At 28.3% G+C, this 18,843-nt stretch overlaps 1 protein-coding gene across 1 annotated transcript in view; it reads right to left on the reverse strand.

Moving 5' to 3' along the window:
- The window catches only part of LOC111641363, a 47,770-nt gene that overhangs the window by 7,337 nt on the left and 21,590 nt on the right, over nucleotides 1-18,843 (reverse strand). Inside the window, exon 5 of the mRNA XM_023387509.1 lies at nucleotides 15,980-16,071. Coding sequence (XP_023243277.1) covers nucleotides 15,980-16,071 — 92 coding nt within the window. The remainder of the gene's footprint in view (nucleotides 1-15,979; nucleotides 16,072-18,843) is intronic.

Here is an 18,843-nt window from a genome sequence, read left to right on the forward strand (position 1 = left end):
GGTGAAACAGGCCGGTCACTAGAAACCAGAATTAAAGAACATATGGCAGCCATCCGCCTAAAACATAACACTTCCCCCTGGTACTACCACACAATAGACTATAATTGCCAAATTAATAAAAACAATACAAAAGTGTTACATGTAGAAAAAGACACATATAAAAGAAAATTTAAAGAACACATAGAAATCAAAAAACACCCTAAAGAAAACTTAATTAATGTTTCAGAAGGCATGTCCATAGACCCCCAATGGTACAAACTCATAGAGAACGCCTCCACGCGTTAAAGATTGTTTAAATCACAACCCCCGTGTACGGAATGTGGGTAACTGTTTATATAACATTACTTGTCGGTATTCTGTTACTAAGCGAACAACGGATAAGACCAGTTGTTAAAAATGTTTTGTACTATGTTCCTTTTTGTATTCGGAAATAATACATTCTAACTAAAATGTAAGTGTGCATTGATATTTTTTAAATTAATATTCTATGTTATACAGTTCGTCATAAAAATGATATGTTAAACAGCCTCCCCCTTATACCACTTTTTTCATATCATAGGCTATACCATACTACTATGTAATTAAAAATTTTTGTAAAATACATCTATGCTGTACCATTATATGTCAAGTAAGCATTTTTATGTTATCATCACCTCGCGTTTTTAGTTATGTTCCTACTAGCCAATGTCGTAAAACTAACCTTAAATTATTATTTTTTTGTGTAATCTTAACAGCACTGAAGAGGGGTTGGGATGTTAATTAACTGTTTAATTAATCAAGAGTTTTCTTCTAGTCTAAATGACAGAGTAATCCATTCCCTGATACACTGAATAATATAAAAATAATCCTATTTTTCTTATATATTATTAAATTAATACAGAAACTAATAATATTTAAAAGAAAAAAAAATAAATAGCAAGAGAGACTCTGTACCAAAATAGATGTTGAGTTAGTTTGAATTAATGAACTAAATGATGTTAAACTTACAATTCGCATGATGAATTTAATTAAAGAAAATAAAAAAATATGTTATAATGTCCAGTACAAGGTCATATGCTAAAAAACAAAATATGAGTATTTTTTAGGATTTGTCTTCTTATGTCTTCAATTCTTTTACAATTTGTTATTTGTTATTTTAGAGAAATAATTGAAAAATTCCCAAGAAAGCTTTGATCAAATTTAATAAAAGCCCAATGATTAAGCTTTAATAAACCATTCTTATCAGGTTAATAAATTATATATATAAAAAATTTATTATAAAAGTTAAAATGGTTAAAACATATTTATAAAATAATTTAGAGTTTGAATCAAAAATTGATTTACATACAAATAATGATGATGGATTCATATAAGTTATTATTTACAACAACATGATAAAGTTTGTTTAACAAATTGCAGATATATCCAGAACCATAAAAAGAAATATCATTACAACTTTATGGCATAATGTATTCATTAATGTATGTTCTGATTAAATCTAAGTTCAATAATATCTGAAAAACCTTATCAGTTAATGTTTGTAACTGATAAGGAAAATTATTACAGTGACATTCCACTAACCAGAATCACTGAAACTGACATGGAGCCAGGTTATCAAATATACTGCCATATTGGGTGGTAGGAGTTTTTCCAGTTTTTTTTATCCTCTGGACACAGTTTTACATATCTTCACATGTAAAACTGTACAAATCCATCCAATATAATGGCATGTAAAACTGATTGTTTAACATGCCATTTCAATTTTCCAAACTATTCCTATCCTTAGTTGACTTGAAACAAGAACACACTGTTCTTACTTTGGGCTTTGTACACTTTTATTGTGTGTAAATACAGACATATTCTAATCATCAAAGTATATGAACAATAATGTACTATAGCTGTTTCCATAATTATTATTGATTCTGAAAGTTCTAAATATTTCTGCTTATTGTATGAAACTGTGCATTAATGTCTTTGGAAAAGTCTTTAGAAAAATTATGCATGAGCTAATTGGTTTTACTTAGCAGAGCATCATGTCATCTTGGCATTTGTTATGTCTAAAAGGAGAATTCATATACCTTTCCAATAACTGCATGTGTTGAGTGTTTTTACATGGAAATCTTAACACATTGACTGCCATGAACATTTTGCAGTAATGTTTTTTAGATGCCATTTTTATTATGCAAAGTTTATTTGTTATGTTAAGATTTTATATTTATTTTTATGTATAATAGGCAGTAATAATTAATATTTGGTAAAAAAAAAAAAAAACAGTTATGCGAAACATCTCGTAGTTGGCAACTGCAATAAATTTTCTATCTATGCCATCCACTACGTGTTTATTCAAGGAATTATCTCTGTCAGTGTATTGTCTGATTAACATTTTTAATTGGTTTTATGAGCTTGCTTATCTGTTTTGTTATACACAGGGACAGAGAAGTTGAACTGGTAAACATGACTAAAACAATAAAAATTCTTGTCGGTAACAATGACAAGCCATTTTATATTGTGTATGAAGTTAGAGTTAGTGGAGTGTAGTGTTTTGGGCCCTGGATAAAGTGTTCATCTATTGCTTCTTGGAATACAGTTGGTTTTTTAATTTATTTTTTAAAGTGGTGTTTTTTGAAATATAGCAAGTAAAAGAAAAATAAATAAAAAAGATGTACAATGCTAACTTCAGTGTATTGGAATTCAATGATGATTTTGACTGGTCTGACTCAGATAAGGAAGATCGGATTCCATTCAATGAGTTGTCAAAACCATCAAATGAAGATGAAGACAAAAATACTTCAAAAACAACAGATGAAAGTGATATCTGGAGAAAAATGCTGCAAGACACATCTAATTTTATTTTTGAGGAGAATTTTGGTCTAAAGATACTGTTCAAATTCTGTAATAGAAAATTTAGTACAGCTGTTTTTTTTCTGAAGAATTTCTTATTTCATTAGTCAACCAAACAAATTTGTGTGTTTCACAAACAATTAAAAATCTTGGAAAAGTGCAAAGATCTAACAGAATGCCAAAATAGAAGAACAAATATTTCTGAAATGAAAGTTTTTCAAGGACTTTTATTACATATGGGTCCATGCTCATTACCATCAGTAGAGCATTATTGGAATACTAATACTGTATTTTATCTATAAAATACAAAATTTTGGTGATCAGTTATGAGTCGAAATAGATTCAAGTTGTTATTACAAATGTTGCACTTTGCATATAATTTGAAAGAACAGATGATAAACTCTACAAAATAACATCCATTATAAATCATTTCAAGGATATCATGAATAACAATTATGTTCCAAGCAGAAATTTGTATATAGATGAATCAGCAGTTTTGTGGAGAGGAAGACTTTTTTCCTGACAATATAAAAATAAAAAGCACAAATATGGCATCAAACTTTATAAACTGTGTCAGTCAAATGGCCTGGTTTTATAAATAAAAATTTATTGTAGTAAAGTAGAAAAACCTAAACCATACTTGTCTCATGCAACAGGTGTACTAAATTTGATGGAATATTATTTAGATAAAGGATTATACTCTATATGGACAACTTTTACAACTCTGATGAACTGAAAATATTTGTCTATGTGCAAAACATATATTATGTGGAACTAACTTTGTAGAAAAGTTGGAAAGGTAATCCACAGGATATAGTGACTAAAAATAAAGAAAAATGAATATGCCCGGAAACATAATGATGATGTGATTGTATGTAAGTGGAGAGATAAATGAGATGTAATTGAAATTTCTAATATTCACAAGCTTGGAAATAGTAATGGAAAAATTTCCATGAAAACCTAACATAATAAAAGATTACAATGCTGGAATATTTGGAATAGATCAGTCATATCATATGTCTTATTATTCATCTTTATGAAAAACAATTAGATGGCTTAAAAACTTATCTTGCATATTTTTGCAATATATATTCATAATGCCTATATCCTATTTTGTAATATAACCAGTTCCTCTATAAAAAGTCAAACACTCAGAGAAAAATTTATAGCATGTTTACTTGATGAGATGATGCCAAATACAGCAAAAAAAAAAAGTCCATAGTAATTTTCATTACTTAGAAGCTTTACCGCCAACACCAAGAAGCCATGTACAGTTTGCACAATGAAAAAAGAAAAGAGAAGAAACAAGATATTTTTGTGTCACATGTGAAGAAAAACTGTGTGTTGAGAAATGCTTCAGAGTACACCATCAGTAAGTAACATATAAGCATTTCTCAGTATGTATGTATAACTTTTTTGTAATCTTTTAAAAATTTTGAATAAAATAAAATACTTTATTTTATTCAAAAGTAGATAAGATTATTTTTTATATATCAACAAAAACGTTTAGATCTAAAAAAAAAAAAAACACAAACCACATTACATTATAAAATGAAAAATATATATATATTGATCGAGTTATCTTCGTCAGAAGTAACTTTTCTTTTGCATATGCAAAATACAAGATAATTTGGGTAATATATATGATAAAAAATAATAATTATTTATATGATATCATATTTTTTACTATTTTTCTATATTTCTTCAATAATTTTTCCTTTTATAACAGAAAATTAATATGTAATCCACACAAAAGGCACATATTAGCCTCTTTTGAAGTATATTTACTATGAGAATATTCATATCTGGCAATCCATAGGTAGGAAAATCACATTGCATTTTGAACCACTTTATAGTTTGTTCTACAATGCCCAATTGATGTGTCATACTTATTTCTGATGTCCGCTAATCAGTTACAAGTATTTACAATGAGAAAGCTTGTACCAGGCAGAACCAATCAGACAATATTACAAGAGTTATCTCATAGATGGCGCCAGGAGTCAGCTTGTTAATATGAGCTAACCTGTTGTTGCAGTCGATGTGTTAACTCCAGACTTATACAGTACACCAATAATCCCTAATAACAAGTTTGACGTGCCAGTTTATTGAGTTTGCCAGTATATCAGATACCAGGTTAACAGAATTTCACTGTATTATTCTTGTTACTTCTAAGTTTACACTACTTCTTTTTTTTAATTTATAAAAATTACTACTTACAATATGATTAACACAGAACCTGTAGACAAGCCNAGATTAAAATAGAACAAAATATAAATTTACAAATTTTAAAGTTTTGATTCAATTACAAAATTTGCTAGGAATTACAGTTTTCTTGGAATTTTCTCAGTTTACCAGTCTTCAAACAATATTTTTATATAAAATGCATTGTCCAATCTTAATCCACAAAATTAAAGGTTGACTCTGCTGTAAGACTTATTTCCTGAGGTGTGAAAAAAGACAAGATGAAGACATTTATTTATTGTATTGTTTGGAAAATTTTTAAAATAAATTTTCAGTTTGAGAATTTTTTGGTAAAATCGCAGTCCTATAAATCCTCACTGTTGTCCATCCACCTTTCCTTAATCTTGAGAACAGAGTTATATAGATGAAAGATGAGACCAGATAGGGAAACCTTACGGGCAGGAGGCCTCGACTGACTATATAAGAACTTCTGATGCAAACCAGAAGTCACGTTATTTCAATCCAAAAATTTTCTCTCGAAAGGTGTTAGATAGATGACCAGCATGACACTATTGTTAAAGGAAAAGTATGATATACGGGGGCAAGCCACTACTAATTTAAGATGGAGAGTATATATTTTAAGTTAAATAAATTAAAAATATGATTAAAAATTGCAGCCTGGCATTGTGATGATATCACAATAAATAATTGCTTGTTTTTTAATTAGATATTTTTTGTGGAATGATTTATTTTTTTCTTTATTATTTCAGTAATGAAAGCAAAGCAACAGATCTGAAAAAGTTTATACTTTTATAATCAATGCCTATCATTGAATAATAATAAAGGATCATTATTTTTAATGATAATTTACAAAAAAAACATTTCAAACAAGAGTACAAGTATATCACTGTACTGTGGGTGATCAGTTAATGAACAGTTCGGACTACGAACAAATCGGATAAAAATCGTCAGAGTATTCGTTATGTTCGGACAAAGAACACCTCACAGAACAAACACAAGAAGAAGCAACGTAAAATAATGAATACCAATTGGTCTTCCCTTGTCTTCAGGCAACAATTTGAAACTTTTTGGAGTGCAGGAGATGTTGACATCAATTTTCAACCTGATATATACTGATCAGATAGTATTCCTCTGAACTTTTAAACTCGCCCTTGTAATTCCAGCTTTTTATTTTTTTGACAGAAACAATTTTTTATAGTATTTCTGAGACTGTCAGGTGAGCACTTGTTAAGTTCTGCATCGGTTTTTATTTTCGAAAGGTGAGAGTATAATAGTAAAGATAGAGAGTAGGCATATGTCTGATGTTGCTGGGTAGTATGGCTCGAACAGGTCTACAGTAGGCCACAGTTCAATCTTATCTAAAAAAGATACAGTATAATCAAGAAGACTCAAGCAGCTAAAGGAGTAACAAAAATCATATCTGAGAAATGAAGAGCATTGAAGAGCTCATAATGGAATTTGAAACTGATCTAATGACAGAACACCAAGAAACTCGGCGAGGTATATTTTCTTCTGAAAAAAAGGATTAATGCTGACATCTGTTATTAAAGATCTTTTGAAGAAATGAGAGAATGTCAGAACAACGGCCTTAGAATAGCATCTAAACCAGGTTGAGCATAATTAGGGATGTTATGACTACAATGCTATTATTTCTAAAAAATCCTGAAGAAGAGAGAGAAAAGCAATTGATATTGGACAGATTCTTTAATGCCCCACAAACATAAAAAATATGACTAATAAAAATGCAACACTATTTATATATAATAATAAAAATACACAAACGTAGTAAGAAAGTATATAATTTTTTTATATTTGTGATCTCCAGAACAGAATCAAATTCCCATAAAAATCTATGGTAAATTGATAATGGGTTAACGAACAATTCGGATAATGAATATAATCTGTTCCAAGACTGTGTTCGCTAACCGATCACCCACTGTATTTCTTAAATGAAAACTTGAAGAGAAAATTACTAGATGAAAATCTTTATAGTATTATGCAATGCCTTTTACACTTAAATAGTTGAAGTTGCATAAACATTCTTTTAATAAAAAACTGATAATTTTTTTATTTAATTTCAATAATACTAGATAAATATAAGTTGACATAAAAATTTGATGTAAAGTAACATTATTATATTAACAAAACTAATATATTAAGAAATAATTACTTATGAAATATGAGAAATAATTCATACCATCAATTAATATACAATATCAAAAACCTATTTACTAGAGAAGAAATAAAATTATTATGATATTTATTTTCAATAAATTCTACTTGTTTCTATTAAACTTTTAGAAGTCAATTTGGATTGTATTTGACCTAATGAATGTTTTATTATAAAATATTCTATGTGAAAACTTACAATTTAATAAAACTTTTTACACAAATTTGATGTCCTATTGTAAGATAATTTGATATAAGAAATATTTGAAGATAAGATCATTCAGCTTTAACTGATTACTACATTATTTAAGTTATCATTTTGTCCAAAAAATAAAGATAAACAAATAGACTGAAGATTATTTAAATACCATTTAATGAAATTTCCAGTGTTCATTGAAAATTCATGTGTGAAAGTTTCAAGCATTCCCTAGATTTCCTGACATTCTCTGATTTTTCATGTAAATATAAAAGTCTTCATAAATTTTAGTTCTCCAGATATGTCAACTTTTGATTTATAGGAAGTCTAAACATTTTATAATTAAGAATGTAAAATTAAAAGAATAATGTCTCAGAATAATAATGAATAAAGATTTATACCTTAGCAATATATGAAATGACATGATCCAAGAATGCAATTAAGAAATCCAAGAGTTAATTCTTCAGAAAAAGTTTTTAAAAAAAAAAGATTGAAGCTGACAGAAACCTCAAAATTAAAAGACAGAAAGCCATATATTTATTTTTAACAGGGAAAAAATGCTTCTCATCCATGAATGTTTTTAAAGAAAGCTTTAATAGAAAATATGAAAGTTTGAATAAAAAGTTGTTATTCTATCATTTAAAAAATAAAATTAAAAATTTGATTTTACAAATGCAGTGTGTAGCGTCTGTGTAATCCAAAACGAGTTGGTAGACGAACGGACAGCAATTGGTTAGAAAACGTACGTTTTATTTAAAAAATTCTTAATTCGTATGCATTTCGGGTTGGCTTATATTCCCAACCCCTCTTCAGTGCTGTTAAGATTACACAAAAAAATAATAATTTAAGGTTAGTTTTACGACATTGGCTAGTAGGAACATAACTAAAAACGCGAGGTGATGATAACATAAAAATGCTTACTTGACATATAATGGTACAGCATAGATGTATTTTACAAAATTTTTTGATTACATAGTAGTATGGCATAGCCTATGATATGAAAAAAGTGGTATAAGGGGGAGGCTGTTTAACATATCATTTTTATGACGAACTGTATAACATAGAATATTAATTTAAAAAATATCAATGCACACTTACATTTTAGTTAGAATGTATTATTTCCGAATACAAAAAGGAACATAGTACAAAACATTTTTAACAACTGGTCTTATCCGTTGTTCGCTTAGTAACAGAATACCGACAAGTAATGTTATATAAACAGTTACCCACATTCCGTACACGGGGGTTGTGATTTAAACAATCTTTAACGCGTGGAGGCGTTCTCTATGAGTTTGTACCATTGGGGGTCTATGGACATGCCTTCTGAAACATTAATTAAGTTTTCTTTAGGGTGTTTTTTGATTTCTATGTGTTCTTTAAATTTTCTTTTATATGTGTCTTTTTCTACATGTAACACTTTTGTATTGTTTTTATTAATTTGGCAATTATAGTCTATTGTGTGGTAGTACCAGGGGGAAGTGTTATGTTTTAGGCGGATGGCTGCCATATGTTCTTTAATTCTGGTTTCTAGTGACCGGCCTGTTTCACCAATATAAGTTTTTGGATTTTGACAGTTGCATTCAAGTTTGTAAACAGTTCCTATAGTTTTAAGGGCGTTTAGTTTGTTGTTATGTTGTTTATTAATGTCATAATGGATACTATGAGATATTTTGTTGGTCAAAGATGGAGCCAAACTGATATTGTCTTTTTTTAATGACTTATTACAGCCTTCAAAAATGTTTTTTATATATGGGAAGGTTTTGTATTTTTTGTCGGATTTATATTTTGTGTTAAATCTATTTTCCCAGTATTGCTTTTGCCATGTGTTTAATTTCGATTTAGGATAGTCGTTAAGTAAAAATTATTCACAACAAGTTATTCTCATACCCAACACCCAAGGAAAAAAACGCTTGGGCCAATAAGTTAATCATAAATAACTCCAAAGTACCAATACCCAAATTTGTAAGACATCTCCTAGCATTAGGAATAGAATATAACTTGCCCATCGATAATATAACAACAAACATAATAGCCGATATTGACAAAAGCGTAAAAGACTTAACTATTAAAAAAGAAGAAAAAGGAAATTTACTTACAACGATCATCCAAAATCTAATGCATCCAAAACAAAACAATAAACACAGAATCAACAAATATAAAATTTTTTTAAATAATACAATAAATTTCCTTAAAACGAATAATCTCTCAATAATTAAAGCAGACAAAACTGACCAACTGATAATCATTGACAATAATAATTTACAACAGAAGACTATAGAGCAGATTAATAACATAAATTATATTAAATTAAACAATAACCCATACGAAGATATTAAAAAGGAACTAATTAATTTGGTCAAAAACATATACGCAAATAATAATTTAAGTGAAAACAATAAAAATTATATCCTTAATTTCAAAAACAACAGAACACCCAAACTAAACATAAGATTAAAAACCCACAAAAATGAAGAAAAATTCAGACCTTTAGTAGACTTCAAATTTTCCATACTTTACAACTTAGAACAATATATCAAGCAACAATTAACAAGCATCGATCTGTCTAAATACACCGTAAAAAACGCGGATGATGTTATAAATAGGTTACTGAAAATACAGAAAAGTAACACTGACACACTAATCAGCCTAGATGTCAAAAATATGTACCCAAATATAAAATGGAAATTAATAGAGGAAAGCCTAACCATGTTAAATGTAGATAAAACTTTAATTAATCTAATACACTTCGCATACACCAGAAACTATTTTCAAGCCAATACTAACTTCTATAGACAGGTAGATGGCATCAGTATGGGATCAAAGATGGGACCCAAATTAGCCGAATTAGCTATGATAAACATAGATGAAAAAATAAATAATATCCCAGGCATAAAACTTGTAATGAGATACGCAGACGACTACTTAATAATATACAATAATAGAATAACAAACGATAATACTATTCTGAACACTGCTAACAAATTTAACGAAAATATTCAATTCGATATTGAAATAGAAAACAATAAAAAAATTAATTTCCTCGACATAACAATCATGAATACACTTAATAATTTCTCTTTCATCACATACAAAAAACCATGTAACGTTAATAAAACTATCAACTACTACTCACATGTCCCAGAATATATAAAAAGGAATATTTATACCATGGAGTTAAAAAACATATATACCAGAATATCTGATAACAAATGGCAAAAAATAAAAATAAAAGAGCTTGAAACTAAATTTTTACTTAACGACTATCCTAAATCGAAATTAAACACATGGCAAAAGCAATACTGGGAAAATAGATTTAACACAAAATATAAATCCGACAAAAAATACAAAACCTTCCCATATATAAAAAACATTTTTGAAGGCTGTAATAAGTCATTAAAAAAAGACAATATCAGTTTGGCTCCATCTTTGACCAACAAAATATCTCATAGTATCCATTATGACATTAATAAACAACATAACAACAAACTAAACGCCCTTAAAACTATAGGAACTGTTTACAAACTTGAATGCAACTGTCAAAATCCAAAAACTTATATTGGTGAAACAGGCCGGTCACTAGAAACCAGAATTAAAGAACATATGGCAGCCATCCGCCTAAAACATAACACTTCCCCCTGGTACTACCACACAATAGACTATAATTGCCAAATTAATAAAAACAATACAAAAGTGTTACATGTAGAAAAAGACACATATAAAAGAAAATTTAAAGAACACATAGAAATCAAAAAACACCCTAAAGAAAACTTAATTAATGTTTCAGAAGGCATGTCCATAGACCCCCAATGGTACAAACTCATAGAGAACGCCTCCACGCGTTAAAGATTGTTTAAATCACAACCCCCGTGTACGGAATGTGGGTAACTGTTTATATAACATTACTTGTCGGTATTCTGTTACTAGGCGAACAACGGATAACACCAGTTGTTAAAAATTTTTTGTACTATGTTCCTTTTGTATCGGAAATAATACATTCTAACTAAAATGTAAGTGTGTGTTGATATTTTTTTAAATTAATATTCTATGTTATACAGTTCTTCATAAAAATGATATGTTAAACAGCCTCCCCCTTATGCCACTTTTTTCATATCATAGGCTATACCATACTACTATGTATTTAAAAATTTTGTAAAATACATCTATGCTGTACCATTATATGTCAAGTAAGCATTTTTATGTTATCATCACCTCGCGTTTTTAGTTATGTTCCTACTAGCCAATGTCGTAAAACTAACCTTAAATTATTATTTTTTTGTGTAATCTTAACAGCACTGAAGAGGGGTTGGGATGTTAATTAACTGTTTAATTAATCAAGAGTTTTCTTCTAGTCTAAATGACAGAGTAATCCATTCCCTGATACACTGAATAATATAAAAATAATCCTATTTTTCTTATATATTATTAAATTAATACAGAAACTAATAATATTTAAAAGAAAAAAAAATAAATAGCAAGAGAGACTCTGTACCAAAATAGATGTTGAGTTAGTTTGAATTAATGAACTAAATGATGTTAAACTTACAATTCACATGATGAATTTAATTAAAAAAAATAAAAAAATATGTTATAATGTCCAGTACAAGGTCATATGCTAAAAAACAAAATATGAGTATTTTTTAGGATTTGTCTTCTTATGTCTTCAATTCTTTTACAATTTGTTATTTGTTATTTTAGAGAAATAATTGAAAAATTCCCAAGAAAGCTTTGATCAAATTTAATAAAAGCCCAATGATTAAGCTTTAATAAACCATTCTTATCAGGTTAATAAATTATATATATAAAAAATTTATTATAAAAGTTAAAATGGTTAAAACATATTTATAAAATAATTTAGAGTTTGAATCAAAAATTGATTTACATACAAATAATGATGATGGATTCATATAAGTTATTATTTACAACAACATGATAAAGTTTGTTTAACAAATTGCAGATATATCCAGAACCATAAAAAGAAATATCATTACAACTTTATGGCATAATGTATTCATTAATGTATGTTCTGATTAAATCTAAGTTCAATAATATCTGAAAAACCTTATCAGTTAATGTTTGTAACTGATAAGGAAAATTATTACAGTGACATTCCACTAACCAGAATCACTGAAACTGACATGGAGCCAGGTTATCAAATATACTGCCATATTGGGTGGTAGGAGTTTTTCCAGTTTTTTTTATCCTCTGGACACAGTTTTACATATCTTCACATGTAAAACTGTACAAATCCATCCAATATAATGGCATGTAAAACTGATTGTTTAACATGCCATTTCAATTTTCCAAACTATTCCTATCCTTAGTTGACTTGAAACAAGAACACACTGTTCTTACTTTGGGCTTTGTACACTTTTATTGTGTGTAAATACAGACATATTCTAATCATCAAAGTATATGAACAATAATGTACTATAGCTGTTTCCATAATTATTATTGATTCTGAAAGTTCTAAATATTTCTGCTTATTGTATGAAACTGTGCATTAATGTCTTTGGAAAAGTCTTTAGAAAAATTATGCATGAGCTAATTGGTTTTACTTAGCAGAGCATCATGTCATCTTGGCATTTGTTATGTCTAAAAGGAGAATTCATATACCTTTCCAATAACTGCATGTGTTGAGTGTTTTTACATGGAAATCTTAACACATTGACTGCCATGAACATTTTGCAGTAATGTTTTTTAGATGCCATTTTTATTATGCAAAGTTTATTTGTTATGTTAAGATTTTATATTTATTTTTATGTATAATAGGCAGTAATAATTAATATTTGGTAAAAAAAAAAAAAAACAGTTATGCGAAACATCTCGTAGTTGGCAACTGCAATAAATTTTCTATCTATGCCATCCACTACGTGTTTATTCAAGGAATTATCTCTGTCAGTGTATTGTCTGATTAACATTTTTAATTGGTTTTATGAGCTTGCTTATCTGTTTTGTTATACACAGGGACAGAGAAGTTGAACTGGTAAACATGACTAAAACAATAAAAATTCTTGTCGGTAACAATGACAAGCCATTTTATATTGTGTATGAAGTTAGAGTTAGTGGAGTGTAGTGTTTTGGGCCCTGGATAAAGTGTTCATCTATTGCTTCTTGGAATACAGTTGGTTTTTTAATTTATTTTTTAAAGTGGTGTTTTTTGAAATATAGCAAGTAAAAGAAAAATAAATAAAAAAGATGTACAATGCTAACTTCAGTGTATTGGAATTCAATGATGATTTTGACTGGTCTGACTCAGATAAGGAAGATCGGATTCCATTCAATGAGTTGTCAAAACCATCAAATGAAGATGAAGACAAAAATACTTCAAAAACAACAGATGAAAGTGATATCTGGAGAAAAATGCTGCAAGACACATCTAATTTTATTTTTGAGGAGAATTTTGGTCTAAAGATACTGTTCAAATTCTGTAATAGAAAATTTAGTACAGCTGTTTTTTTTCTGAAGAATTTCTTATTTCATTAGTCAACCAAACAAATTTGTGTGTTTCACAAACAATTAAAAATCTTGGAAAAGTGCAAAGATCTAACAGAATGCCAAAATAGAAGAACAAATATTTCTGAAATGAAAGTTTTTCAAGGACTTTTATTACATATGGGTCCATGCTCATTACCATCAGTAGAGCATTATTGGAATACTAATACTATATTTTATCTATAAAATACAAAATTTTGGTGATCAGTTATGAGTCGAAATAGATTCAAGTTGTTATTACAAATGTTGCACTTTGCATATAATTTGAAAGAACAGATGATAAACTCTACAAAATAACATCCATTATAAATCATTTCAAGGATATCATGAATAACAATTATGTTCCAAGCAGAAATTTGTATATAGATGAATCAGCAGTTTTGTGGAGAGGAAGACTTTTTTCCTGACAATATAAAAATAAAAAGCACAAATATGGCATCAAACTTTATAAACTGTGTCAGTCAAATGGCCTGGTTTTATAAATAAAAATTTATTGTAGTAAAGTAGAAAAACCTAAACCATACTTGTCTCATGCAACAGGTGTACTAAATTTGATGGAATATTATTTAGATAAAGGATTATACTCTATATGGACAACTTTTACAACTCTGATGAACTGAAAATATTTGTCTATGTGCAAAACATATATTATGTGGAACTAACTTTGTAGAAAAGTTGGAAAGGTAATCCACAGGATATAGTGACTAAAAATAAAGAAAAATGAATATGCCCGGAAACATAATGATGATGTGATTGTATGTAAGTGGAGAGATAAATGAGATGTAATTGAAATTTCTAATATTCACAAGCTTGGAAATAGTAATGGAAAAATTTCCATGAAAACCTAACATAATAAAAGATTACAATGCTGGAATATTTGGAATAGATCAGTCATATCATATGTCTTATTATTCATCTTTATGAAAAACAATTAGATGGCTTAAAAACTTATCTTGCATATTTTTGCAATATATATTCATAATGCCTATATCCTATTTTGTAATATAACCAGTTCCTCTATAAAAAGTCAAACACTCAGAGAAAAATTTATAGCATGTTTACTTGATGAGATGATGCCAAATACAGCAAAAAAAAAAAGTCCATAGTAATTTTCATTACTTAGAAGCTTTACCGCCAACACCAAGAAGCCATGTACAGTTTGCACAATGAAAAAAGAAAAGAGAAGAAACAAGATATTTTTGTGTCACATGTGAAGAAAAACTGTGTGTTGAGAAATGCTTCAGAGTACACCATCAGTAAGTAACATATAAGCATTTCTCAGTATGTATGTATAACTTTTTTGTAATCTTTTAAAAATTTGGAATAAAATAAAATACTTTATTTTATTCAAAAGTAGATAAGATTATTTTTTATATATCAACAAAAACGTTTAGATCTAAAAAAAAAAAAACACAAACCACATTACATTATAAAATGAAAAATATATATATATTGATCGAGTTATCTTCGTCAGAAGTAACTTTTCTTTTGCATATGCAAAATACAAGATAATTTGGGTAATATATATGATAAAAAATAATAATTATTTATATGATATCATATTTTTTACTATTTTTCTATATTTCTTCAATAATTTTTCCTTTTATAACAGAAAATTAATATGTAATCCACACAAAAGGCACATATTAGCCTCTTTTGAAGTATATTTACTATGAGAATATTCATATCTGGCAATCCATAGGTAGGAAAATCACATTGCATTTTGAACCACTTTATAGTTTGTTCTACAATGCCCAATTGATGTGTCATACTTATTTCTGATGTCCGCTAATCAGTTACAAGTATTTACAATGAGAAAGCTTGTACCAGGCAGAACCAATCAGACAATATTACAAGAGTTATCTCATAGATGGCGCCAGGAGTCAGCTTGTTAATATGAGCTAACCTGTTGTTGCAGTCGATGTGTTAACTCCAGACTTATACAGTACACCAATAATCCCTAATAACAAGTTTGACGTGCCAGTTTATTGAGTTTGCCAGTATATCAGATACCAGGTTAACAGAATTTCACTGTATTATTCTTGTTACTTCTAAGTTTACACTACTTCTTTTTTTTAATTTATAAAAATTACTACTTACAATATGATTAACACAGAACCTGTAGACAAGCCATCTGCACTAGATTGCACACATGCATCTGGGCAAGCACACTTTGAATATAGTGTCATCAGCTAAAAAAAGTAATTTCATATAATTATTTATATCAAAATATATGAATTAATTTTAATTTATACTCATATTATAATTAAACATTTCTAAATTTAGATTACTATAATTTTATGTGGATAACTTGCAGGTTATCTATCAAATTTAAATTGCAATTTTAAACTCAAATAGTTTTTTCTGTGTTTAAATTTATCACATCTTTAAAAATGTGCGTGTGTGTGTGTGTGTGTGTGTTTATGAAAAGAAAAGAATTTTTCATTTTTATTCATAGTTTTTATTGAAACCACAAGACGGACCTCATCTTTAGTTTGCTCTCATTCATTTCCTCATGTCAATCCATGTTTTAACTGATATTATTAAATACTCATGCTTGAACTTTATCATGACAACTGATAAGTTCTGGAATCTATTCCTCTCTATGTAACAACTTTCAGAAAAATATTAAAAACTAACAGATTTTACTATATATGTTATTTACAATGATTAAGAGTTATGCAAGTGACTTTTGAACCCATATATTTTGACATTAAAATTTTTTCTATTCAATTTTTTAGATTATGTTAGCATTTACTATTACTTTTGATAAACAAAACAGGAAAGAAGCAAAGGATAGAAAATTTTTTCATTCAATGGCCATATGTTTTTGACACGCAGTTGAGGAGCTTATATCTCAAATACAGTAAAACCTCAGTATACGACCTTAATCTGTTCCTGATGTTCAGACTTATACCGAATTGAATGTATACCAAACCAACCTTTCCTATAAGGAGTAATGTAAAAATGATTAATCCATTCTCGTGTAAAAAATGGCTGGCTTTAAACACCTCGCTTTCCTGGCTAGTTCCTGCTTGATTTTTCGTGAGATCAGCATGTATCTTTTTAGCTTTCTCACAAATAATTGCTTCCAATATGCTGTCCCCAGCACTGTTTTTCAGTTATCCAAAGCAAAAACAATTTCTCGACATGATCTAATGTCTCTGATCTCTGTTTAGAAATTGATTTAATCCCTTTCGCAACGTTAGCAGATTTAATATCTTTATTTCTCGCGATTGTCCATATCGTCATTCTCAGAATATGGTAGGCAACAGTTAAAATCTTGAACATGCGTGCCATTTTCGTATTTCTCAACAACCTCTCTTATCAGTTCCATTGTAATTCTAGTCATTTTTTTTAGTTTTCTGTTGCTTTTCATTTGCCTTCTTGCGATTTGTGATTAATAAAAATAATAAAATTTTACTTACAAATTAAAATCAGAAGAAATTTAACAAAGTTATAAACCGTTGCACCGCAAACGTCTAGTCTGGTCTAGTATACCAATAGTGCTACTTGTTCATTGATGGTGCGTATAATTGAATTATGTCGTATACCAAACAAAAGTCGTATACCGAGCAAAATTTGTTTCGTCCAAACAGGACGTATTCCAAATTGGACGTATTCTAAAGCAGACGTATACCGAGGTATCACTGTAGTTTGTTTCTTGTTTCACTTATTTTATAATTACATATGCACAATGAAATGAAAGAAACTGTAGTAGAAAAACAATGTTTTGAAACAATACCTTGTAAACCAAACACTAAAAAGTGTCATATTTCAATGATCACTTTAGAGATGAGAGTTACAAAAATTTATTTCCATTCTGGCAATTGTTTGCAAGATGCACATCAGTACAAGTTATCCACATAAAATTGTAGTAATTAAATAAGATATAATACTTTAATTTTTTAACATTTTGGTAAAGGAAATATTAAAATAAAAATTATCATCTTTGTCTACCATTTATTTTTATATATATTAATGTAGCTATACTTTATAAAAATAAGAAAAAAAATACCAGTGTTAAAAGTTCAGTTCATTTTTCACTCTCCTTTTTATATATACAGTTTAAACCTGCTTATAACGTCATCCATGGGACCGGCAATTTTTTGACGTTATAACCGAGTGTCGTTATCTGCGGGGTCATAATTTCAGACCCATAAAAGTATCAAGCCTATTTAAGAATCTATTATAAAATTCATCTAATTTAATATCGTATGTATAAAAGTGCAAACTAAATATTTAAATCAACTTTATTTACATTATTATGTCTAAATTTACAACGATGTAATTAAAAATTTCAAAAATTTTTTATAAAAAATTTTTATTTGTCAAGTTTCGATAATGGNCAAGATGTTTTGGCTAAAAATTCTTTGACAATTTATATTATTTTACCTGCTTGCTGAATTTAATAAATTTATAAGTATGAAATACAGTGAAAACTTGTTTATCCAGAGACTCCATTTGTATTTTGGGTACAAATTAAATGCTCAGTGATTGTTAACTTTCTTGAACAATAAATACTGTAATGCAATCACTGTATTGAAGGTAAATTAGATCATAGTCTAACAACAGATGACTGATTATCCCAAAACAGTTTGAACTATTTTCCAGACTTCTTTTGCATTCATCTAATATCATTTGTAATTGTCCTTCCCTTTTTTTGCAAGTTCCTTAAGATTTTACAGTCAAATGCACATTATTGTATTAAAATATCTTTATCTAATAAGAGAGTTAAAAATGATTTTCAAAACTTAAGAAAATTATGAAATGAAACATCAAATACTGTCTCATAAATCTTTTAATTTTTTTAAAGACAATATTGAGTTACCAAAATAAAAATAAATGCAATGCTTTTCCGTAAACATTCATATATTTCTATAAATAAATATTAAAATATAGCAATACCATCAGGTCCAATGGAATTTAAACAATGATTGATAACAAAGTTGGGAGTAGACATC

The sequence above is a fragment of the Centruroides sculpturatus genome, unplaced genomic scaffold (assembly GCF_000671375.1).
Source record: "Centruroides sculpturatus isolate CEXI.00-Female unplaced genomic scaffold, Cexi_2.0 scaffold1514, whole genome shotgun sequence".
NCBI lineage: Eukaryota > Metazoa > Arthropoda > Arachnida > Scorpiones > Buthidae > Centruroides > Centruroides sculpturatus.